Raw genomic sequence first — 26,872 nt, 5'->3', positions numbered from 1 at the left:
TAAAACCGATGCTAGTTAAACCACTCATTTTTTCGGTTTATGGTCAAACCAGTTCGAAGTGATTCTTAAAATATTGATTAAAACAACACAATTTCATGCAATATTAGAAGGATTTAGGTGCATCATTAATACATACTATACTCCTTGATTTGGTTATACAATTATCATCATTTTTTTATTTAATTGATTAGATAGAAATGTATATAATCTTGACAACTATTCGTCGTGAATCTTCTTGCAATGGACAACATACATTTAGTTGCATAGTTCTTAATATAGAAAAGTGGTAATCGATAAACGTACATCATATCATACCTACCTTATATTATCAATCTTCTTGCTAAATTGATATTTAAAGCCATTATTACAACCATGTACCCTTGTAAATTATTTTCATCACTTGTCTTCAAGAACATCCTCCAGGGCCAAATCCGATCCTTCCGGCAGTCAGATCATACACAACCTCCAATGTCTGTTGCTGCGTATTCCCAAATATACCCAGATCAGAATCATCCTGATTCGCAGTGAAAGCAAAGCAGTACACTTCATCGCTAACTGGAATAAGTATCCCTTGAGGTGGAATTTCAACGTTTACATTCCCACTCCAAACCACACTTATCTTGGGTATCGTGACATTTTCATAGTTGCTAAAATCATAGCATGTATCAAATAGACGCGGTCCTTGGGTCAAAGGGTATTGTGTCATTTCTGCTTGAAATGCCTCACTTAAAGCCGAGTAGGCTGTAGGTGGGAGCCTTGTGATGACAGTTCCCGAGTCTATGATCATGCCTGATGTCGTAAACACAGTCGGACTTATTTCTAGTTTGTTTCCTTTAACGTATATAGCGTCAAGATCAAGACCATAAAAAGTGTTCTCTTGTGAGGCAGAGAGTGGCGTGTAACTAATATTGCTACCAATTCCGCTACTTCCAAACGTTAAGAAACCAGTAGAGCTATCTACTGAGGGGAGACAATAGGAGAAGACTTTCCCATATTTGTTAGCGGACTGCAACACAATAGAGAACTTATCCCTACCAAGTCCTAAGAGCCCAGCAATACCTTCAAACAGTCCTTCGTTGTCTTGGCCACATCCAAAGAAGAAATCATCAATTACATCTTCCGAAGACAGTGTGAGCTTATCTTTTGCAAAAAATCCAATAGTGAAAGATCCGTCTCCATATCCGACACGGTAGACACATGTGGATGAGCTGCAACGGGCTGAATCTAGTTGTGCACACTCGGATGAACTGCAAGAGATGTTGGAATAGGTAGAAGATGAAGAAGGTACAAATATAGGATCTTGTTGGCTATAGCAGGACCCAGCACATGGTTGGCATTGTGTCCATGTTAGATCGCTTCCTGTGTCAAAAGAGAGTAAAAAGTCGTTCTTTGGGGTTCCCAGTCCGATAGTCACTATGTAGTTTAGGGTTCCGATTGATCTGCCGGATTTTGCAGGGAGAGTGGTCTTCGACCCTTGGATGTCTTTTCTCACTGTGTTGAGGATTGAGTCAACTCTTGACTGATCATGAGAGAAGATTTCGTCTATGGTCAAGGGTTTCACCATGTCTTTACTGAACTTGGAACATGGTCCATGTTTGTGAACCACTTCCAAAGACCCCCTTCTCTTCTCACCTAGTTCATGAATTTTGATCTTATTAATTCCGTGATTAATTATCAAATAGTTTATATTCACATTGCATATGCGGGGTAAAGCATTATAGTAAAATTTGTTTGATATGATTAGCATGAAGCTATTGAGTTAGGTAAAGTTGTGATACCTAGCTACATAGATTAGCACGTATGGTATTTTGTGATTCAATTTTGCTTAGTTTGTCTATGAATATGTGTAATAATTACTCATTAAAGACTGTTAGTTTTGCATAGTTAGCAATTTTAATGAAATTTATATTTCAAACATTTAATCTTTGGTTTATAACTTAAGTAATTTAGCAACAGCTTAGTCCGTTTGTTAATTTCGAGTGTTATAAATGAGATATTTTGTTAGCAATAACTAAAGATCTTTCCTATTATTGTAGCTTTTCCGTAGCTTTCTTCTACAAAACTCTTACCCTTTTCCAAAAACAAAAAAGTTAAAATATGTACTTACCATAGCGTCATATCATCAACACTTTCCCGCCAATGGTCTACCATTTGCATTTTTTTTAAAGGCAAGTCCAACATGTGCATTTGATGTAGTTTCCATATCGTGATAGAGATTTTCATTTTCTCTCTTATTGTATTAGTATACACTTATTTTTTTAATTGTTATTATGGTTTGGTAAATTTAAGTGCGAGAACTGAACTAGAAATAAATTATTAAAAAAAAAGTGTGATAGAATTAAAGGTTGAGTATTTTAATGAAAGACAAAAATAATTTTCAAGCAACATATAGGACGCATTTTTACCCAAAGTATGTTTTCTAGTTCATGGGTGCCTGAAATTACCATTCCAGTCCCCGAAAAATATTCACCCTTAAGATTACCATTGTACCATTATAATTCAAAATAATAAATTTCATAGTAGTCGTTAACTTTAACCAAATTTATAATTTTAAATATATTTACAAATTTTAACGTGACAGTTGTTTACTGCAAAAAAAGAAAAAAATAGAATTAGGTCAAAGGTTATTGTTCAATTCGTTAAGTAGGATTTTTTTGGCTTTAACTCATTAACACATGATGTACATATTAAATTAGACTATGAGAGTATGAGGTAATATAGTAAAATATAAGATAAGATATTAAACTAGACTATGAGAGTAAGAGGTAATATAACAATATAATACCCTATTGAATTGGTTTTTAATTGAAGCGGTGTATTTAAATAAAGCAAACATATTGCAAAAGAAAGTTCAAACCATGTTTTTGTTTAGTTCTAAGCCACTTGTTCAAGAAATTTAAATAAAATAAAATTTATCAAGGGTATCGTTACCACAAATTTGTCTTCGTCGGCTAATGCCAATGTCATATTCGCCATATACTTACGATATTTTAGCTAGTACCATTATGAGCCGTTCAAAAAAAAAAAAAGCTAGTACCATTATGAAACCTAATTAACCATAAGTATTAAATTATATATTGACAAATTTAGTTGATCAACTGATATATAAAACGATTTACCCATTACTCGTGAATAAAGGAAACTCGATACACATGAAGAGCTTAGTGGACCGACTAAAAATAGATGATAACTAGTAAATTATATCTAGGAAGAGGAAAAGGTATCTAAGGAAAACTAACCATTAGTGGAAGGGCTACATATAGATGATGATACGAAAGAGCTTAATTTGAGTGCATGATAATGATGGGATATGGTTTCTATTTCATCTTCACTTCTTTCCAAAACATTTTCGCTTCTTGCAACAACCAAAGAGAAGAGAAAACAATATGAAAGCACCGATATGACACACGTAGATGGTTCCATTTCGTCTTTCTTAGTAATACTTCTCTTACTTCCTCACCAACTCTTATTTATAGCCATTATTAGAGGTGAAAAATTGTGTTTAGAGATGAGGTCGGTCCCAAGAAAGTTGAATGTCATACCCCACTACCTTAATATATGACGTAAAACACAAACCATAAGTATAACAAATAAAATATTTGAAATCAACAAAGTCTTGCTAATCTTTTTCTTTTTCCGTATTTGCGTATTATTTTTTATTTTTTTTTGGAAAGAATGAATTCTATATGAGCCAACAAAATGCTAGAAAAACGAAGATTTACAAAGAACTCGCCGATAAAGGGTGTTGTAAGCACGAAACCGAGTTGACTAAGTCTTCTGTTTCTAGAAACAAACCAATTGGAAGATTGGAAAACAAAATTATCAAAAGTAATATCTACAAAAATGATGAGCACAGAATACCAACGCAATCCGAAAACTCCAGTGCGTCCACATAGTCGTCATGAGAACCGGTGCATCCACATAGTCGTCATGAGAACCGCATCCAAAGCATTGCTTTTCGTCGAAACATGGCCAAAGTTTTAATCCAAATAAACAAATCTCTAACTGAGCAATCGAGTAATACATAATAAAACTTTTAGTCATTTCATCATAATAAATGAATAAATAATCAGTATCCGCAAGATGATTCGAACAAACATTACATACAATCCAACCCATTTTCACACCTTAGTTGTTCGGATTATATCTAGTAGGGTTTCTATACAAGATATGTATAATAATTTTCGTAAAGGTCTCATGGGTGATGGTTTTCTAAGAATTAGATCATTAGAGCATGTCATAATTATCAAAATAGTTAAACAATGTCATATATGAATTTCTTACATAACTTAAATGATGAAAATTTATACTACATTTTTCATGTATCCTTTTGAATGTTACAATACTTGTTGAATTCCATTGATGCTAAATCATCAATATCAACTTACCTAATCAAAAGTTATGTACAAAACATAAACCAAAAACATTTGAAATTGCATACTATTAATTTATAAACAAAAAGAAAACATACTTGAAATACACAACAAATTGAGTATGGTAGGATAGACGCATATAACAATATGCATTGTTATAAAAAACAATTCTAACATAGGTTCTGTATATAGGGTAGAACTATAAATCCATGGGAATCATGAATGTGTTGATTTGATTTTATGTCCACACGAAACTATCATTTATTGACATAATCATCTATGGAGTTAGTTTGAAATTTACAACTTACAATGAGGCTTTAGTGGAGTTTTAGCTTGTGGTACGTTTTCAATTGGTTTCTAATCGATTGGAACCTTAATTCTTAGCATTAACCAAATTTTATTCATGAATTAGATTGATATTTTTTTGTTTAGAATCATCAATAAAGCATGTATCATGATTGGTAGCTAATTGAATCTATCTACTTAATTGAATGTGAATTTTAGTTCACTTAATGGAGTTTAAGATTAATATTTATAAAATACCCGTCAATTTATTGGATTTAGTACTTAATCAAGTTATCAATTTCTTAATATGATCATGAATTAAGTAATATAAATCTAAATGCAAATCATGGGCAAAAACTCAAACTAGTGATCATTTTCAAGTTTTGAAGTATTAAAATGGAGTTTCCTAAACAATCACATTAATCCATGATTCAATGATGTTAATGATGATATAATAATTCTAAGTAATGAGTATTTAAGTTTATAATGTAGCTTAATCAATAAGCATCATAAAAAATGGAGTTGAGGTGTTAAAATCAGATTTAGCAAAGTACGTTGCTATTTTTGGCCAATTCCTATGATCTGCTATATCAAATGGGTTGTGTGTTTTCTTTGTAAAATGACACATGGTGTGTGATTGTATGAATCGAACCCTAAAGGAATTTTTAATGTGATCTTATGGCACCAAGAACACATTCAATCAATTATATTGTTGCTTTAGGGACAAGCAATCCATGTTAGGGGTTAGATTTAGTTAAATAAATTGATAATGTTGGTCCCAAAATCTGAAGACTTGTTTATGAAATTGATAACAAATTCAGAATAAAAGAATAGAACTCACATTATTCAACAAATAAAATCTTATTACCTTTGTAAGTTAAAGTTTAAGCACAATGATTCAGAAAGAGATTTTTCAATCCTCTCTCTTATTCCTCACTTAGAACTCTCATAAACTTACTCTATAGGAAGCTATTTATCTCTAAAAATATAACACAAATCACCACAATTATAACATATGAACAAAACTATTGTATATACTAGGCAAGCCAAAATAAACCACCATAAAGGTAGGAGACGAGTTTTTCAGGAGTGAATCTTTAGATGTACAAATCAAATAAAATCCATAAATTATAGGAATTGATATCTTTAATAAGAAAATTCAAATCTTAAAGATAATGACCAACTCTAGATAGGGCACCAGGTGATTGACACCAGATAGTTGATATCCATGACAAACTAGTGGACTGATAGGTCTTCAGCTAAGGCACTAAGCCAGTTGGCGGATGGAAAACATCCTTTATATATGATCATCTTTAGTCTTGATTATTGTTCAACAACTTCATATATAATATTCAAACTCTGTCATCTCTAGTATCTTACACTGTAAAATAAATAGCTCATGACACCAAACAGGACCAAGCTATTTGACAACTCAGCAAAAAGTATAGGTATGACACATTGTAGAAGTTTGGCATCATCAATCATCAGGCTTGACCCTAAAAATCTCCCATATTTGATGACAAAACTAAAACATTTACATGATTATAAAAATCAACTCACAAGATAACTCACTAGGCTTCTAAAACTGATGATGAAACAAATAACATATTTTCTCCCCTTAGCAGATGAACATCATTAGATTTTTGTGCAGTTTCTCCCTTTCATTTGTATAAGATTTATGAGGTTTGCTCCACGTCAGATGACCAAATTGTTATTTAACGTGTGCATGTTTCAATTGGATGAGCAACAAAAACATAACATAACTGATAACCATTTTCTCCCCTTTTAACAACAACAATAACTTCAGAAAGGTAAGATCTTGTTATTTTGTTTGTTTTTTTCTATTATAAATAAATGAATACATTGTTTGAAGAAGCAGATAATGTCTCATTTTCAAAAAAGAAATTTCATTTTTATGTAAGGATAAATCATTGTTTTTCAAAAAACCAAGTCAAATAACATAAGTATCAAAATACAATAATCTTAGAAACATCAGAGTATCACAACATGTGAAACCACAGAACTGCAGGTGGATGTGTACAATCAAGCATTCACCTTCCCGTGATCATCTGAAGTACTTGTGGCACAATATATCAACAAATGTAAGCATGAAGTTTAGTGAGTCTCCCCAAAATACCACATGCAACATATATAAGAACACATAGCTGAATCGGGTCCGTAGCAACCCTAGGTCTGTATCAACCCCGAGTCCATAATAACTCCGAGCCCAGATCGGCTCCATCGAGTCCGTAACAGCCCCAAGTTCGTAGTGACACCAAGCCCATATCAGCTCCATGCATACAACGTACAATCATACCAACAATAGTCATATAAACACATGCATAAATGCCACCTAGTGTCCCATTGTATAGTGAGAAGACTCACCTCGTATATAGTAGCTAAAACACAACAACTCTCACACGATGAAGACCAGTACCACAAAACACCTATTCATCAATAAGGAAGTACCAACTCAGTCTACACTCTATATCCCCCATATTCACTAAAAGTCAACCATGGTCAAAAAATTCAACGGTAAAAGTCAACAGTTAAAGTCAACTTTGACAAATCTCCACGTTGTGGCCACTCATTAGCCATGTCGTGGGCACTCCAATACAAACAGTCAGCAATCAGTCGATGCCCACAGCGTGGCCACCATTGGCCATGTCGTGGCCACCATTGGCCATGCCGTGGCAACATCCAAACGAAATAGACTCATAAATACCAGTCGCCACGTCGTGGGCACTAGGCACCAACAACTTAGCAAATTAAGCTGTTATTCCTCAATCCCAATAGATCTAAAGTTCAGATCTGGATCCCTTCAAGGTCTTGATGGATAAAGTTTCCAACTTTATCCATTAAGACATCCTATTAAGATAATATCTCAATTTCCACATTCTTAATGACAACACCAATGCATGGGTTCACTCAATAGGCCATGCAAGCCAAATTTCCAACCAACCCAAGGTATAGAAGCTAACAAATGCACTCAAGGGTTCTGGAGTGCACTCAAAATCCAAGAACAAGAAGATTTGGGACCAACAGCTCATAAAATGACCTAAAACTAGATCTAGAGAAATAATGAGCAAGGTAGAGACTTTATACCTCCAATGAGTCAGAAATGAGATGAAGATGACAGATCTAAGATGAAACCACACTCACAAGCAACATCAAGAGCTCCTTCTTCCTTCAACCTTCATAAGATTGGAGTTCAAGCACTCAAAACACAAATAGAGTCTGAGGTTTGGATGGGGTTCGTTTTCAGAGGGTAGAGGCTGCCAAATGAGGCAAACCTAGGAGTTAGTATCCTTAAATAGGACACCAACCCCAAGATTAGAGTTTTAAGCCCAAACAGCCACCACGCCATGCCAAACATTACGCCACGTCATGGCCAATCACGGATGTGTGTTTCTCGTCAATCGAGTGACATGTCGTGGCCAAGAAATATAAACAAAAATAAATAGCTAAAACTCATAAATGAATACCTGGAAATAGGTTGTTACAATTCTTCCCCACTTGAATTAGATTTCTCCCTCGAAATCCTCTGCAGTAAACAAAATCGGGGTAGTGGGTATACATTTCCTCCTTGGGTTCTCAAGTCAACTCAGAACCCTTATGATGCTTCCACTGCACCTTTATTAAGTCCACCACATTGTTAAGCAGGGTGTTCTTCTTGCTGTCAAGAATCAATATCGGTCGCTCGATATAATTCATACAGTCATCGACCTAAATATCATCCAAAAGTACTATCACTATATCGTCGGTCACGCACTTCCGCAACTGGGAAACATGAAAGGTGTTATGAATCTGACTAGCTCCTGTGGCAAGTCCAACCAGTATGCCACCTTGCCTACCCTGGCGACAACTCTGAAAGAATTGATAAGCCTGGGGCCCAACTTTCCCTTGCTTCCTGAATCGGATAATGCCCTTCTAAAGTGACACCTTCAGGAGTACCATATCCTTCATTTGAAACTCCAAATTGGAACGACACCAGTCCGCATAACTCTTTTCACGACTCTGGGCCCTCAAAAACCTCTGTCTGAACTAATGTATAAGCTTTGTTGTGTTGAGTACTATCTTCATGCTCCCCATGACTCTCTGCCCAAACTCTCTCCAACATATAGGGGTATGACACTTCCTCCCATGGAGAGGCTCGAAGAGAGGCATACCAATGTTGGAATGATGGCTGTTGTTGGATGAAAACTCAGCCAAGGGAAGGTAGGAGTCCCAGATCCCATCGAAATATATGATGTAAGCCCGCAACATATACTCGAGCGTCTGAATGGTCCACTCGCTTTTCCTGTCTGTTTGTGGGTGATAAGCAGTACTGAAATGCAATTGGATACCCAAATCTTCACGGAACCTCTTCCAAAATATGGAAGTGAAACGAACACCCCGGTATGAAACGATAGCTTTGAGTACACCGTGTCGAGCAACCACCTCTCGAACATAGATATCTGCCAACTTCTCAGCAGAAGAGCTCTTATGAACGGCCAGAAAGTGAGCACTATTCGTCACATGATCCACATTCAACCATATGGCATTAAAATCCTTTGCAGTCTTTGGTAACTTTTTGATGAAATCCATGGTGATTCTGCTCCCATTTGCACAATGGGACCTCCAAAGGCTGCAATTTTTCATGAGGGCGTTGATGCTCGGCCATGACCTTCCGGAAGGTCAAGCACCGCCCCACGAACCAATCTGTATCTCTCTTTGTACATGGCCATTAGTAACTATGTCTTATATCGTGATACATCTTCATCACGCTCGGGTGAATAGAAAATCTCAATTTGTTTGCCTCTTCCATTGAAATCTACCAGGTCCCACCCGAATAAGGCACCCAAATCCTGCCATGCAGCGTTAACAATCCTCGACTATCATAATCAAAAGATGATATCTGACTGACCACCCGCTCAATCTTCTGATTCTCTTCCTTGATGGCCTACGACTATGCAACCCTAATCATCTCCAAAACTAGAGTCAGAACAGTCATCCATAAACATACATCATGAATCGGAGTACTAACCGCTCTGCGACTTAGCATATCGGCCACCACGTTGGACTTAACCAGATGGTACAAAATCTCACAGTCGTAGTCCTTTACTATGTCAAGCCACCTCCGCTGACTCATATTCAGGTTGGGCCGATCCATTAGATATCTCATACTCTTATGGTCCATGTAAATACTACAGCGGACCCCATATAGGTAGTGGAGCCAAATATTGAGAGCAAAAACCACCGCCCCTAGCTCCAGATCATGAGTCGGATAATTCTCCTCATAAGGCTTCAGTTGCCTCGATGCCTAAGCGATCACATGCCACCACTGCGTCAGTACTTCACCCAAACCCATAATTGATGTGTCACAGTATATAACGAAATCCTCAACTCCTTCGGGGAGGGTAGGCACCGACACCTCACATATCTTCTGCCAAAGAGTCTCAAACGTTGCCTACTGTTCAGGCCCCCAATAGAAGGTGTGATCCTTCCTCGTCAGTTTAGTGATAGGAACCACAATCTTGGAGAAATCCTTGATGAACCTTCGATAATAACCTGCCGGCCCGAGGAAACTCTGAATCTCAGGTAGAGACTTCAGAACTTCCCACCGCATCAGCGCCTCAATCTTGGCTGGTTCGCCCAATATACCATCCTGGTTAACAAGGTGCCACAGAAACTGGACCTCGTGCAACCAGAACTCACACTTGGAGAACTTGGTATACAACCTCTCCGCCCGAAGAACTCCAAGATGCGCACGCAGATGCTTCTCATGTTGCTCCTTGGTCTTGGAATAGACCAGGATATCATCGATGAAAACAATCACAGATCGATCCAACATAGGCCTACACACACGGTTCATGATATCCATGAACATTGTAGGTGTATTGGTGAGCTTAAAAGGCATCGCCATGAACTTGTAATGTCCGTATCGAGCTCGGAAGGTCGTCTTCTGTATATCCTCCTCTCTAACCCTCACCTGATGGTAACCTGACCATAAATCGATATTGGAAAACCAAGATGCTCCCTACAACTGATCAAGAAGATCATCAATCCTCGGCAACGGGTAACGGTTCTTCACCGTCAGCTTGTTTAACTCCCGGTGATCAATGCAAATCTCATGTAAACCATCCTTCTTCTTGACAAAAAGGATTGGTGCTCCCTACGGCGAGCTACTCGGCCGTATAAACTCTTTCCCCAACAGCTCCTGGAGCTGAGAGGATAATTCCTACATCTTGGCCAACACAAGGCGATAAGGCACCTTCACAATCGGGGCACCCCACGAATCAGATCGATCCTGATCTCAACCTGCCTCTCGGGAGGCACACCAGGTAGATCATCTAGAAAAACATAGGGAAATTCACTCACAACTGGAACATCGGTGGCTGACCTCTTACCATCGACCCGCGTGTCGACCACATATGCAAGATAAGCCAAACACCCATACTGAAGGCATTGTCTCACCCTGACGGCATAACAAAAAGCTGAACCTGCTCTATTACCCTCGCCTTAGATGGTCAATGCTCCCACACTTGAGTCTCGAACCATCACCAACTGTCACACACAATCAATCAGACCTCCATGCGGACTCAACCAATCCATACTCACAAGAAAAAAGACACCCCCCATCGTGATAGGAATAAGATCGATCAGGAACTCGAAACCGAAAATCTGCAGTACACAACCCCGGTAAACATCAGAGGCTGAAATTATGTGCTTATTCGGAATAGATACTCATAAAGGTCGATCCAAAGGCTCATGAGGAACACAAAAGCCCCTACTGAAAGATGTCGACACAAACGACCGACTCGCACCAGATTCGAATAGCACTAAAGTAGGTACAGAATTTGCAAGAAATGTACCTAACAATATCACAATAATAATCATGCATATAGTAAGACAACATAAATATAAAGGAACACATACTAGAAATGACATCTGACACCCCCCTGGCCTCCTCTACTGTCAACTGAAAAGCTCTCCCTTTGACCTTCAGAGCCTCAGCCTTCCAATGACGACCATCGGTAGTGTGCAGGTTCGCAGAAGCAGGAGTCTAAACCGAACTTGATATAAGTAGTGGAAAATTGACCTTCACATGGCCCATATGTTTGCATTTGTAGCAGACTCGAAGACCCAACAGACAATCCATCACAAATCGTCCCTGATTGCCACACTTGTAGCATACCGTCCCTACCTGACAGGGACCCTCATGAACCTTTCTGCACTTGGTGCCAGTGAATCCCCTCTGACCTCTTGGTATCAAATTAGTGGGCTTGAAATGATTAGTATCCGGGTGCGACTGTACTGTCCTCCTGTCTCTCCATTGTTTCTCTACCTCAACCTCTCTCACCTGTGTTTCCAACTCAAGCTCTCTCCACTTGGCATTGGTCTGCAGCCCAGCCAATGTCGAACACTGGGTGTTCGACACGAACTCTCAAATATCCTTCTTCAATATTCTCAAGAATTAAGTCATCCGCACCTACTCAGAGGATGTGTACTCAAGGCAGAACAAGGCCCTCTCGTGAAACATACTGGTGATCTTTGTCACCGTCTTTATTATCTGCTGGAGCAACAAGAACTCTTGGGCCAGCCGCTCCGTCTCCTCGAATGGCACAAACTCAGCACATAGCATCTCAGTAAATTGATCGTAAGTCACAACGGACTGCTCCGCTAGAGAATAATCTGCTGTCACAAACTTCCACCAGTCCTTCGCTCCTAGGCGAAGAAGGTTCAACGTGAAAAGAACCTTCAGGTTCTCTGGACATGAACAGGTGTAGAATCATCCCTCAACATCTGAGACCCATCTCATAGCAGCAATCGGGTCCTTGACCCCATCGAACTCAGGAGGCTTCATGTTGTTGAATTCTCGGTGCAACATCGAATCACCCCCATACGGTCTAGCAGAAGCAACAGCTGCAGTGGCTGCGGCAACAGCAGCCTCAGTGAGAGTAGCATAACACTCATCAAACAACTCAATCATAGCGGTCTTGATAGACCCAAACATCTCTAGAATAGTATCCCTGATTTCTGCAACCACCACAGCGGCAACGATCCTACGGATCTCATCATCACTATTACCCGGCCTCTCCAGGTCGCTCGAACCTAAACCTCAGTTAGTCATCACCACACTGAAACACACAAGGAAAGGTCAAAACCAGACTAAATTGTACACAAATGTAATACACTTCCACAAGTTCCTTAGTACCCCAGGCTTCTTCCTAAATCCCTTACGAAACTTGTGCTTTCAATAGTACGGGTCGTACTACCTTCCACTCGTATATGTAGTTGATTCAGGTTGTCCTCCCAAAGCCCTAAGTCACTAACTCACTGTAAGATAGGTGTATCCACACACGCACACCTAAGGATCACAAATAAGTACCTAGATACTCATTCTAGGTTCCTTCTCGACCACCATTCCACTTCACATGAATCTCTGCTAAACTCACCAATTGGTTCACGTATGCCAATTGTACACAATCCAGGAGTCGATAGACGGTTGAATAAATGATTCTACCTCAAATCCACAACCAAACAAGGAACATGAAGTAAGGCTAGACCAAACATTTTACGGCTATAAAACCCTAACTATGTACCACCCTAAAGCGTACGTAAAGTAATTAACCATCTTAGTTTCCATTCTAACAAAACAACACAAGTAATCTCCAAGGCAAAAAGCATCACAATTCAGGTAACTCTATCATGCCCTTCCTGAGGGACCCTTATGCTATCTCTAGCATGAATTTTTATCAGTTCATGCAATAACTCAAATACAGCAAAACACAAGTATGGGTATTTTGGGAGATCACTTTCAAGCTCCAGCTGATTGTACACATCTCTTCCTCCTTTCTTCTCCTTTGAAATTCTTTACTATTTAAATAGTTTTTTTGAATAAATTTCTCAGATCGTAGTTTAAGTTTGGAAACCCACGAGTGTTCATCCAAATCCTTCAAACAATGACTCTAATACCAACTTGTAACGTCCCATTTTCAAAACAAACGTTTCATTTTTAAAGAAGGAAAAATCATTGTTTTTCCAAAAACCAAGTTAAAGAACAAAAGTATTAAAATACAATCATCCCAAAAATATCAAAGTATCACAACATGCGAAAGCACAGAACCACGGGTGGATGTGTACAATAAAGCCTTCACCTTCCCACAATCATTAGAAGTACCTGAAACACAATTTATGAACAATTGTATGCACGGATCTTAGTGAGTTTACCCAAAATACCACACACAACATATATAACAATACATAACTGAGTTGGGTCTATAGCAACCCTGGGATCAACCCCGACTCCATAATGAGTCTGTGCCCAGATCGGCTCTAACGGGTCCGCAAAAACCCCGAGTCCATTGTGACTCATAGCCCAGATAAGCTCCATGCATACAAAATCGAATGATACCAACAATAATCATATAAATACATTCACAAATGGCACCTAGTAGTATGAAACACCTTTTTAGCAATATAGAGGTTCCCTCTCAGTCTACTCTCTATATCCCCCATATTGACTAAAAGTCAACCATGTTAAAAAAGTCAACAGTCAAAGTCAACTTTGACAGGTCTCCACGTCGTATCCACTCATAGGCCACGTCGTGGGCACTCACAGACAAACAGTCAACAGTCAATCAATTCCCACGTCGTGGCCACCACTGGCCACGACATGGCAATGCCCAAACAAAAGAGTCGCCGAAACACCAGTCTTCATGCCTTGGCAATTGGTAGCCAGACCGTGGGCACCGGTCACTAACATCTTAATGGATTAAGTTGTTATTCCTCAATCCCAGCAGCTCTAAAGTTCAGATCTAGATCCCGTCAAGCTCATGATGGATAAAGTTTCCATCTTTATCCATTAAGACATCCAATGTAGACAAGATCTCAATTTCTAATTTCTTAATGACAACACCAAGGCATGGGTTCACTCAATAAGCCATGCAAGCCAACTTTCCAACCAACCCAAGGTCTAGAAGCTAACAAATGCAATCAAGGGTTCCGGAGTTCACTCAGACTCCAAGAACAAGAAGATTTGGGACCAAAAGCTCATAAAATGACCTAAAACTAGATCTAGAGAAATAATGAGCAAGGTAGACACTTTATACCTCCAATGAGTCAGAAATGAGATGAAGATGACGAATCTAAGCTGAAACCACACTCACAAGCAACACTAAGAGCTCCTTATTCCTTCAACCTTCACAAGAATGGAGTTTAAGAATTCAAAACACAAATAGAGGCTAGGGTTTGGATGGGGGTTCATTTTCAAAGAATGGAGGCTACCAAATGAGGTATCCCTAGGAGTTAGTGTCCTTAAATAGGGAACCAACCCCGAGATTAGGGTTTTAGGCCGAAAGGTTACCATGCCATGAAGAACATAACGCTACGTTGTGGCCAATCGTGGATGTGCATTTCTTGTCAATCGAGTGCCACACCGTGGCACTCCTAATGCCAAACCCATCCTATTAAGATAATATCTCAATTTATAAGTTCTTAATGACAACACCAAGGCATGAAATCATTCAATAAGCCATGCAAGACAACTTTCCAACCAACCCCAAAGTCCAGAAGCTAACAAATGCACTATAGGGTTCTGGAGTGTGCTCAAACTCCAAGAACAAGAGGATTTGGGACCAAAAGCTCATAAAATAACCAAAAATTAGATCTAGAGAAATAATAAGCAAGGTAGAGACTTTATACCTCTATTTAGTCAGAAATGAGAAGAAGATGATGGATCTAAGCTGAAAACACAGTCACAAGCAACACCAAGAGCTCCTTTTTTCTTCAACCTTCACAAGAATGGAGTTCAAGCATTCAAAACACCATGGAAAAAATAATGCCATACCGTGGCCAATCACGAATGTGTGTTTCTCGTTAATCGAGTGCCACTTCATGGCACTCCCAATGCCACGCCATGTCCATGCCAAATAAATAAAAATAAATAGATACAACTCAGAAATTAATACCTAGAAAGAGGATGTTACAAAGCAAACACCTTGCCTCCTATATCTTTAGTTTTCTCTCTTCCTTGTTATCGTTTCCTTCAAAGTGAATTTACCATCCCTGATAGCTTTAGAAAAATAGATGTCATCCCATACTCTTGTCATTTACTAAATTTTGCAGCCATATAGTTTTCAAGTTTGCTTTTGATGGTAGGTGACCGGTTGACAATGTAAAAAAATAAAAGTGACATTTCTTTTGAAAATCATAATTAACCCATACCCGTAGAAGAGATTAAATAATAGTAGCCAAAAAAACAATGACCCGAGTGCCTATTACCAATAACTTTCTTCTTCTTTGAAAATATAAACCATAATACCCCTATTTGTGCTTCAATTACTTTTATAAACTCTCCGATGAGCCCTATGATTTTTTGCATTTATTTCTGAGTGTCCACATGACACAAGAAAAAGTGGCAACAAAGGCTTCTTTAAAACATTTAATCATATTGACTTCTTTTCGTTATACTCATTCCTACAAAAAGATTGTTTAGTGGTGTCTTTAGATAAATGCCATGTAAACCTTATGAATAAGAAATTAAACCCATGTGTATATTGCCTTTAGAGACTTTCTTCATTTAAAAATAGTTATAAATCAGATTTACTAACTACATGATAACATTCCATGGTATTACTTATGTGGGTTTTTAGACTGTTATTTTCTTATAATATTTATCACGTATTTCTTTGCAAAAAATATAGTTCTTGACTGTGAACAAATCTTAGACTGAATAAATATTCCCAAATGTTTATAAGTATTTGATACATTCATTTGTAGACTAGTTATTTAACATATTTGTTTTCACACATAGAGAGAAAGAGCATTAAGTAACATTCCAACTTTCAAGAATGTCTCTCATATCTCTTATTAGTTAACAAGAGATTTTAGAAATGCATTTAAGTTTTAGTATAGGAGATTTAACTTGGTAAAGTCTCAAATATTCTGAATACTTTTGTATAAATAAACAACCATACTCTTTAGGTTTATGAACTTTCCACTTATTTCAATAATCTTTCTTAAACTTATGACTCCATTACACCTTTCTAACTTTGTTGGTTGACTTTGTTTCAATTTCAAGAAATGTACTCTTTGTAACCCATACTTGCTTTATCTTTCTCTTATGCTTCTTTATCTATGAAAGCTTTGACTTTGAGAAGGAACTTTTGAACAAAGAACATACATCATAATATTTACCAGTTTAGTCTTTTCTGTTGGTTGTAGTTGGCTTGACAAGTGAAGTTATCTTGATAGTTGGATCTCAAGTTGTAGGAGTTTGACCGTTCTTTAGAAAAAGGTAGTAGGTTTTGGTGGAGTTTTTCATGCATGATCTGAATTGTCATATGATGCTAATGGGTCACACTAACAACAACTTGATATAATTGATTATTTATTAAAAACCGATTTTAATAAATATTCAATAAACTCTTATAATTAAATTGAAAATTATTTATTTCTAGCAAATAATAATTTTCATTAGAAAGCAACATTATATATAATTCATATAGTATGAATTAATAAGTCATGCAGAACATTTTGGACTAGATAAATTCTTTTGTCTTTTACCAAAATGTTAAATGGTTTATAAAATATAAAGCTTTTGTCTTCTTCCTTTTATTATTTTTATAAAATAAGAGTCAAACGACAAGAGTGTGGCTTTCAAGTTAATTTATTCAAAAGTAATAGGTATGGGAGAGAGAATGGGGGGACAAGCTTGTCTAAAGGGATCAATGGTTCAGGACCTTTAGATTAAGTCTTCACTTTAACTAGCTTAGAGGCTTTCATGTCATGTGTCCCTTTTTACATGCAAATTTCGAAATTCCTAAGTTCTCACTCATTCTCTCTTGTAATTAAGAACACTTGAAGATTACTTGCATTTATACTCTCTTGAAATTCATACTTTGGTTATAAACTTCAAGATTAAGAGTGTAAGAGTTTATGGACTAGCATCTATATCAAGTTAGCTTCATGTTGGTGTCTCAAAGGTTCCACATTCTTCATCAACTTCCAAGCCTCCCAAGAGGACCCAAAGAACAACAAAGGTTGTTGTTTCTTCATCCTTTCTTCGGTTGGTGTTTAAATCTTTCTATAACTTGCAAGAAGATCCATGGTGGGTATAAAATGTTTATGTTATTTCGAAAAACATAAGTCTTCCGTTTATGCAGATATATTTTTATGTTGGGTTTTACTTAAGTGAGAGCTTCTACAACAACATTACAAAAATATTTTTGGTCCCCTTAAATGTCCCTTTAGGAATGGACTTCGCATCTTTTGTGTTGGATCACAAAAATATCATTAGTTGGTAATGTTTATGCATATATCTTTTTATGCATGTTTGTGTTGTTTATTTTATGCAATTATTTCGTGTGGTTGATAAATTAGTTTTTTCACATGCTGAAATAATTTTGGACAAAATACATAACACATGGAGTTTGGTTTTCAAAATTGGACATAAGATGTAACAAGTTATTATTTTAAAAATAAAATACAGTTTTATATAATCGTTAATAACGGTACATTTTGAAAGGAAAAACTGCAATAAAGTGCTTACATATTGACCTCATAATCGATTTAGTCCTTATATCTTTTTTTATTCAATTAAGTCACAAAAACCGGTAATCGTATTCAATTTAACCATTTTACCAGGTCAATAGGTCATCAAACTTTCAAAAATTACATTTTTGACCTAGATTTCAATTTTTTTACATATTTGGTCCAATATTTACACTTTTGGCCCAGATTTTAAATTTTATTACAATTTTGGTCCATAATTTACCATTTTTGCCCAAATTTTAGAATTTTGTTATGAATTTATCCTAAATTTAGTTTTTTTTACAACTTTTTTTTTCTCAAAATTTTGTTTCAAATATGTTTTTTCTTTATAAAATCATATTTATACAAAAAAAAGAAAAAAACATATTTTCACATAAAAAATCTTATATTTTCTATATAATTAAAAAAAAAACATTTTTGTATACGAAATACCTATTTATAAAAATAGGTATTTATTCAGTACATAAATATATATGGTAAATTACACCAATCGCCCCTCGCCCAAGTGCCGAAAAAAGCGTTTAGTCCCTAATTTCAAAAATTAACTCGGACCGTCCCTTGTTTGTTTTAAATGTGCATGCTTCGTCCCTAATATGCTATTTTATTGTGGTTTTAGTCTGTGTCATATTTGAAATTACCATAATGCCCTTTATATATTTCTTTTCTAATTAATTTTATGTTATTGTTATTATTATTAATTAAAAAATAAAAAGAAAAAAAATATGGTCCCACTTCATATCCAACCCCACCTCCCCACCTAACCCACCTTCCCGTTACTGTCTTTCTTCTCTAAAGTTTTTAAAAAATCCTACAGCCATTCATCCTTAAGCCACCGCCGGTGGATAATCTCCCCGATGAACCCTCTTTGCATCCATCACCATCTTCGGTGAACCCTTTCTCTTTGTATATTGTTTAAAGAACACTTAATCACCACCATCAATGAAAATCAACACCACCATCGCCTGATCCACCACAGGGAGACTACAACACCACCGAAAACTTACCTTCCTCAGCGTTGCAACTCTTCACGCTCGCACACTTCCACAACTGATCTGTCCCTCAAAACCCCTTTGTAAATTTGTTCCTCCCTAACAAATTCGACAAAAAAACCTCAGGTAATACTCCGGTGGAACGTACATCAGATCTAGGGTTTGGAACTGAGGTGGAGGTGGAACTAGGGTTTACAATCGAAGATGAAGGCGAAAAATAGCAGATTTGTTCTTCCTTTTCTGTCGGTGAGGGTGAGGGAGAACACAGTGACAGTGGTGCGGAGAAGAAGGGTTTAGCTGGAGTGGAGATGAAAGGTGGTGCTTTAGGTGTCGCCGGAAGTACAGATGAAAGGTGGTGCCATATCTAGCTTTCAGTAACACCATCACCGCCTCCTCTTAGGATTTCAAACCGATGCAGAAATCCATGGATCTCATTCACTTGTGCGCTACCATCGATCTTCATTGGCTAGAGTTTCGAGATCGACGATGCTAAGACCGATCTCCTTCTTCACCTGTGTTCATATCGATTTTCGACAGGTGTAAAGTTTTCAGATTATGTTTTAGTTGGAGGAGGTATTGGAGGTGATAGATGGTTGTACCGGAGGAGATGACAGTGATAGGTGGTGGTGCCGGAGGAGATGACGGTGGCAGGTGGTGGTGTCGGAGATGTAGGCGGTGATAGGTGGTGGTGGGTTATTTATGGAGAACCTTGTTGCAGAGATGGGGAAATGGAAGGAGAGAGGGGATATTTGATTTATTTTTTTAGTTTTAAATTTAAAACTAATAAATAAAATAAAATAAAATGAAAAAGAAATTACTAAGGGAAAAATAGTCATTTCATGTCAATAAGGACCAAGCATGCAAGAAAAAAGAAACATAGAGACGGTCCGAGTTAATTTTTGAAAATAGTGATTAAACGTGTTTTCTGGCATGTGTACGAGGGACGATTAGTGTAATTTACCCAAATATATACAAATCCATTTTGATAAAAAAATGTATACATACATGTATTTTACAATATATATATATATATATATATATATATATATATATATATATATATATATATATATATATATATATATATATATATATATATATATATATATACAAGCACCTATTTTATTATAAATACATTTGTATGCAAACATATATTTATAAAAAAATGTATACAAACACCTATTTCATAGCAAACGTATACATTTCTTTTATAAAAACATATTTATATGCACCCAAATAAGTGTTTGTATACATTTCTTTTGTAAAAACACACACACACACACACACACACATATATATATATATATATATATATATATATATATATATATATATATATATATATATATATATATATATATATATATATATTATGAACACATATAATATAATAAATGCATTTCTATTCAAACACGTTTTTATAAAAGAAATGTATACAAACACGATTTTATAAAAAAATATAGATACACGCTTTTTTATGTGCATATATATATATATATATATATATATATATATATATATATATATATATATATATATATATATATACACGTTTACTATGAAAATAGGTGTTCGTTTACATATATTTATAAATACATGTTTGTATACAAATGTATTTATAATAAAATAGGTGTTTGTATACATTTAATTTTTATAAAAACGGATTTGTATATATTTTTGTACTTAATATATACCTATTTTTATAAATACATATTTCATATACTAAAAAGTTTTTTTAAAAAAAGGTTTTTATATAGAAAATATAAGATTTTTTATGTGAATATATATATATATATATTCTATAAATATGATTTATAAATAAAAAACATGTTCGAAACAAAATTTTGAGAAAAAAAGTTGTAAAAAAACTAAAGTTAGGATGAAATTATAACAAAATTCTAAAATGCGGGCCAAAATGGTAAATTTTGGACCAAATTTGTTATAAAGTTTAAAGTATGGGCCAAAAGTGTAAGTTTTTGACCAAATTTGTAATAAATTTTGAAATATGGGCCAAAAATGTAATTTTTGAAAGTTGGATGACCTGTTGACCGGGTAAAAGGGCTAAATTGAATAGAATTACCGTTTTTTGGACTTAATTGAATAAAAAAAAGATATAAGGATTAAATCGATTATGAGGTCAACATGTAACGACTTTATTGCAGTTTTCCCATTTTGAAATACTTCATTATAAATTTTAAAATGGTGATTTTTATAACTTATACAAACTCCAAATATATAAGTAATAAAATGAAGTTTTATTAAAGATATAAAAAGGTTCAAATGTACTCAAACTTAATACCGGTTATTAAAATTGAATTGCGTCAAATTGTATAAATATCTAGTTTTTTTTATATAGAACCTTTAAAAGTGATTTTCTTTTGAAAATTGATACCATAGTTTATTATATGCATGTAATAAACATGATATAGTATGTTTTTTAAACTAGAATTATAAAACATATAAAGACTCTTTTTTTATAAACCTCAAATCTATGCAATCCTTTTGAAGAACACTCGCACATCTCTTGTATGCACTAGTGGGATAAAGAATACCTAACCGCTTAGTGTTATCTTTTGATGGCCGGTGTGTCTTCGCGAATTTTCTAACCAAGTTATAGGTCGATTACACAATTTTTTCGAATTGGATGATTTGATCGGAAATCTTTGGTGATAAAGGATACCTAAGCAAGAGAGATCCGAGGCATAGATGGGATCAAAAATGTCTAATTAAATTTGTTATTAGAGATCCTATAAATCTAGGAATTATATAGTAAGATATAATTGATAATCGATATCTACCGGGTTGAATTCAAATGGATGTGATAAATAATACCTAACCATTTATTTGTTTTGCAACTTGGATCCTAGACTTTGATAATTAATGTTTTTGGAAACTAAAAGGATATTAATTATTGAAGATTAAATATTGAAAATACTAAATGAATTTTGTTAAAATTATATAGTCAAACAATCCATTCTCATTATCATGAATTGTAATTTTCTTTAATGACTTAATGAAACAATAACATTCAATAGATACAATTTCAATAAATGAGTTCATATCTTAAGAGACAATCTTGTGAGAGATATGAAATTGTATACACTTAAAGGTCCTAGTCCTAAAATATTTTCTTTGAGAAATAAGTCTGAACATGAAACCTAGTAAAAGCATCATTGTGATGCTAAAGATGCTTCTAACATCAAGCTAGGAATAGTTATTCATGACTTCTATGAAGTCTTGGATAATTTAAACATATATCTGATGATATAACATGTCAAGCAATATTCCAATAAATATAGTGATATTTTATTTAAAGCTAGTTTTAACATTGGAATAATACAAGGCTAAAAGAATCACTTTGTGTGATCCACGAGACCCATGTTTTATGGACTAAACACCTTTAAGCCCAAGAAATTTACTAAAGCCCACATAGATGGATCTTGTTTTTTTTTTCGAAGAAACTGGACACTGGAATAGGACTTACTCCTCTTATTTGGAAAGAAAGTCTGGAAAAGACTAATACTTCTAGTATCTACTAGATAAAACTCATACTTTTCATAAAACACTTAGGTACTTGGTAGTTAACTGTTAATCTTATATTTGTAAATGGTTTGCAGATATTTATTGAAGAGTAACCAGCTGAGCACAACCAAGTTGGAACTACAATCTTGGAGTTTAGTTTATTATTTATGCTTAGAACAAAAATTACTTGTAATTTAAAACAATATTTCTTTTAGAACAATGTATGTTTTAATATAGCTTGTCTAAATTTATGTCTTAGTTATTTTGTTCAAATGTTTGATAATTTACTCAATCGTTTTTCATAACGATAATATTCATACTCTGAAATGATTAACTTCTATTTATCAGACTAGATCTCTTAATAGAATTATAAAGTAAATATGAACATTTTATAAATAAAATCGAGTTCTATATACAAACACTTTTGACTTAAACTTGTTTTAAATCAAACTAATCTTTGACATTGTTATATTTATTATATAAATGGCATTCACATATTCCAACTTCAAGAAATGGGTCTTTGAAGGCAAATAATGTAGTTTATTTGACATATGTGAACCTTATTTATATGTAAATGATTCCTAATGATATTTTCACTGAAGTGTAGAGAAAATAATTAAGGAACTATACACGTTGGTGTATGACTTCCTTTCTAATGAATGTCTAAGATTAAGCACAAGATACAAAATCAACTTTATTAACAACTATATTAGTTTTAATTATATTTTACGTGGTAAAGCATAATTGTGAAATCTTTGTTGAAGGTTTCAAAAGTTGAGATACAAACCGATAAGAACCATCTAAGGCCTTAATGATAATAAAGGATGAATTAAATCTTACTTGGTATGATTTAGTTTCTAATCGGTAGAAATATCCTCCTTTTATTTCCTTGGGATAACACATATAACACTATTAATTGTACCTTGAGTACAAATACCCGCTAATAAGTAGATTAAACACTTTATAAGAATTAATATGGAAAGGCTCCATCCTCATCTTACTTAATGTTTTGTGGATTTGAAGCCGATGTTGGACTAAATATTCTAAACCCAAAATCTACTAAATACATATTTGTATAACACTCTAAATGTGTCTTAGATTTTTAGAGAATATGTTCTTTTATTCATGTGACAAAGCGAGTGGGAGGTACATAGAACTTGAAGCAGCTCAAGAACCATAACCTTATGTAGTAATAGTTGTTGGGTTTTAGTATACTACAACATCCCATGGTGCACATACAACCCTAAACACCTTGGATCTATGTTTTCTCTATTATACATGCAAATATGAAGTTTCCAAGATATTACCCTATACTAGCATACAAATATCATATACTTGGGTAATAAAATAGATAGAATACATACCTTTTTTTTATGTAACTTGTCTTCATGAAGCTTGAGTGCCTAGTGCCCCAAGTGTGACACCTCAAATGGTTCACACAACACCATGAACACTTGGAATAACCTTGAGAATAAGGATACTTTGGTTCTCTCTAGTGAAATCGGCCTTGCCCTTTTGTGTACACACACTAGTGCCCATTTCACCAACTAAGTACATCTTTATATAGTGTGGAGATTAGGGTTAAACCCTAATACCCATGACCTTTCATTTCATATGATCCATGGGTTAAACACTCCATGGACTATCCATGAAAGCTTAGCCCAACCTAAATGAACTTGGCCCATCACACACATATATCTTAGAGTCCATATTTAATTAGTTCCTTTTGATCACTTAATTAATTATAAATTAATTCTTGATCAATACTAATTAAATAATATGATTATATATTAATATATTAGAACTTATAATATTAATATAAATCACTAGTATCCTTTTTCCTCATCTTGTCTATCCAATTGTCCCGATGCCATGCAACCCAAATGGACCATGCCGGGTCGGGTTAAGTCTTACCAATTATAGTTATGGACTTAGACATTAATCCAACACTCTCCCACTTGGATAAGTCTAAAACTATTATTGAGTATGACTTCAAACCCTGACTAGCAATCGTAGCTCTCAAAAGCTTCTGTCGAACTCTGACCTTGCCGATGAACTCTGACCTTTGTCAATGACTTGTCCATTAGATAAGGGATCATATATTCCTCCATTCTAGATATCATATGGACTGAGACATGGATTATCAATCATTCTCTTTGTCCATTTGTTGTTTCCCGATTTCCGATTTATGATGACTGACTGATTGAACAAATCAAATCAGTATTGGCTTGGCCAAGCACTCACATGTGTCATCGCTAAATCATCGAGGGGCCCACAGATATCGCTTTTATCCCGAAGGTAAAAGGAATGGATAAACTTCGACTCATATGGCTTGTTCTACTACTTGTTGAATCATACACAAAGGCACGTTTTATAACATCGAGTTACCAATGCGTTTTCATGCAATCAATGTATAACCAACTCATATCTCTAGGTTTGAAGAATATAAGATATTATCGTCTCATGATCACTCGTGATAAAATCCATGAAGTGATTCAAATGAGTGTGGGTTGAATCCAATACTCAGAACTTATGAGCACTCATGAGTGTTGTAGCACCACTTTGTCCAACATCTTAGACCTCTACAAGCCAACCCATGACAGTCTTGATTCATATCTACTTCCAATATATGACCGACTGTGGATAGTTTGAATAACTTAGTCATTCAGGAAGAATGACCTGGTTTATTCTGGAAGTCAAAACATGCAAAGTGAAACACAAGAATAATTGAATCTAATATGGTATCAAAACCTATGAATATAAATAAGACACTTTTATTTATCACCATACTGATTACTCATTATTCATTGTTTCGGTTTCATCAACTTTATACTTGAATTAAAAACACTAGTTATCCCATGCTCCAAGCAAGTACACTATGTTTTTCAAAACAATAGCTTTGCCATACACCGATTATGCACTCTATGTTTTTCTATGATCCTTACTTTGTGAAATAAACCAATTGAACATAATTTCAATGATTCTAATTTCACACTTCCAAATCCTTATTGAAAAATGTGAGAATTTCAAATTCCTATCATTTATCGAAATCTGTTTAGATTTTAAACTTATATGCACTGACCCTCCTGTAATGAATATGTACAAGGTCACAAAGACTTGTCAACAATCATTATAAGGTATTCCAATGGAGTTCAACTCCATGGAAACTAAGTTTCATATTCAAAGTACATTGCTTTGAACATGCTTCTTGCATTAGGTTTTCTAATCTTACACAGATAATTTCCACCTATGGAGACAACTCCATATTCTCATTTTGACTATCACTTCTGAACAAGAGATGCCTCTTTTAAGAATATGTCAATATGGTCCTTCCAAAATTAGCACTATACTTCCAACTGTCCCTGAGCAACCAATCTTTGGTAAACCTTAGATTGTCCTCGACAATTGCTTAATCATTTTAGTCATATCCAATTCTAGACCTTTTCCCTTCTTAATGCCTCTGGGCATTTGGAAAAATTTAGAAACGACAAATATTATAGCACATGCAATCGATCCTGTACCCAAAGCAAATGGGACACGATTCATGATGTCTCACATAAAGACATGATTCTAGACCAGTCTTTTGCTACAATATTTTTATTTTCCATGTTTTCAAATTTTGACTATGAAGAGGGATGCCGTAATCATAATCGAATTTTGAGAACGCAATATATAGAATTTCCTTAAGTCGAACCAATCCAACATGAAATTCATATATATATTCTTGACTAAAGATGATTAAGGTCTCAATCTAAGCCTTTAGAACTGAAATGAAGTATATCTTCTCCCTTAATTATAGCAAAACAAGTTTTTCAATCCCTGCAGCCTCACGAATTGAAACTTTTGTTTTCTATAATTAACATTGCTAACTTGCAACACTAACAATAATTATCATGCTCCCACTAACATGATGATTATTAGCATAACACTTATGCTCCCACTAGCTTTGACATGTACTCAGAAATCAGCTGGACTTCTAGAAATCAATACTTTATTGACTTTCTTACCAAAGTTCAGATTTCTGATACGAGATGCTTTGATAAAACTTTATCAAAATCATACACCTTTCCTTAGATAGCATGCATGTGTGTCTAAACAATTTCAGAACTATGAAAAGGGATGCCGTAATCATAGTCTCAATTGTTTAGACCTTTTGCCATCTGCTTC

General features: G+C 35.2%; 1 protein-coding gene across 1 annotated transcript; it reads right to left on the bottom strand.

Moving 5' to 3' along the window:
• Window positions 1-204: 204 nt before the first annotated feature.
• On the bottom strand, window positions 205-3,454 carry LOC145137096 (aspartyl protease family protein At5g10770-like). Its single transcript, XM_079071237.1, has 2 exons — window positions 3,240-3,454; window positions 205-1,632 (listed from the first exon to the last, which is right to left on the bottom strand). Exons 1-2 carry the CDS (start codon window positions 3,421-3,423, stop codon window positions 407-409), a joined length of 1,410 nt encoding a protein of 469 aa, XP_078927363.1. The 5' UTR covers window positions 3,424-3,454; the 3' UTR covers window positions 205-406.
• Window positions 3,455-26,872: the final 23,418 nt, after the last annotated feature.

Source organism: Lactuca virosa, chromosome 9 (genome assembly GCF_052849685.1).
Source record: "Lactuca virosa cultivar CGN04683 chromosome 9, Lactuca_virosa_CGN04683_v6, whole genome shotgun sequence".
In the NCBI taxonomy this organism is placed as follows: domain Eukaryota; kingdom Viridiplantae; phylum Streptophyta; class Magnoliopsida; order Asterales; family Asteraceae; genus Lactuca; species Lactuca virosa.
Note: the sequence above shows the minus strand (reverse complement) of the source record. Positions and strands in the feature narration are given on the sequence as shown.

Excerpts from the sequence above, each read along its gene's own strand:
- LOC145137096 (XM_079071237.1), bottom strand. The coding sequence starts at position 3,423 with ATGGAACCATCTACGTGTGTCATATCGGTGCTTTCATATTGTTTTCTC. Across the intron at positions 1,633-3,239 it reads ATGTAGCCCTTCCACTAATG|GTGAGAAGAGAAGGGGGTCT; the intron begins GTTAGTTTTCCT and ends TTCATGAACTAG.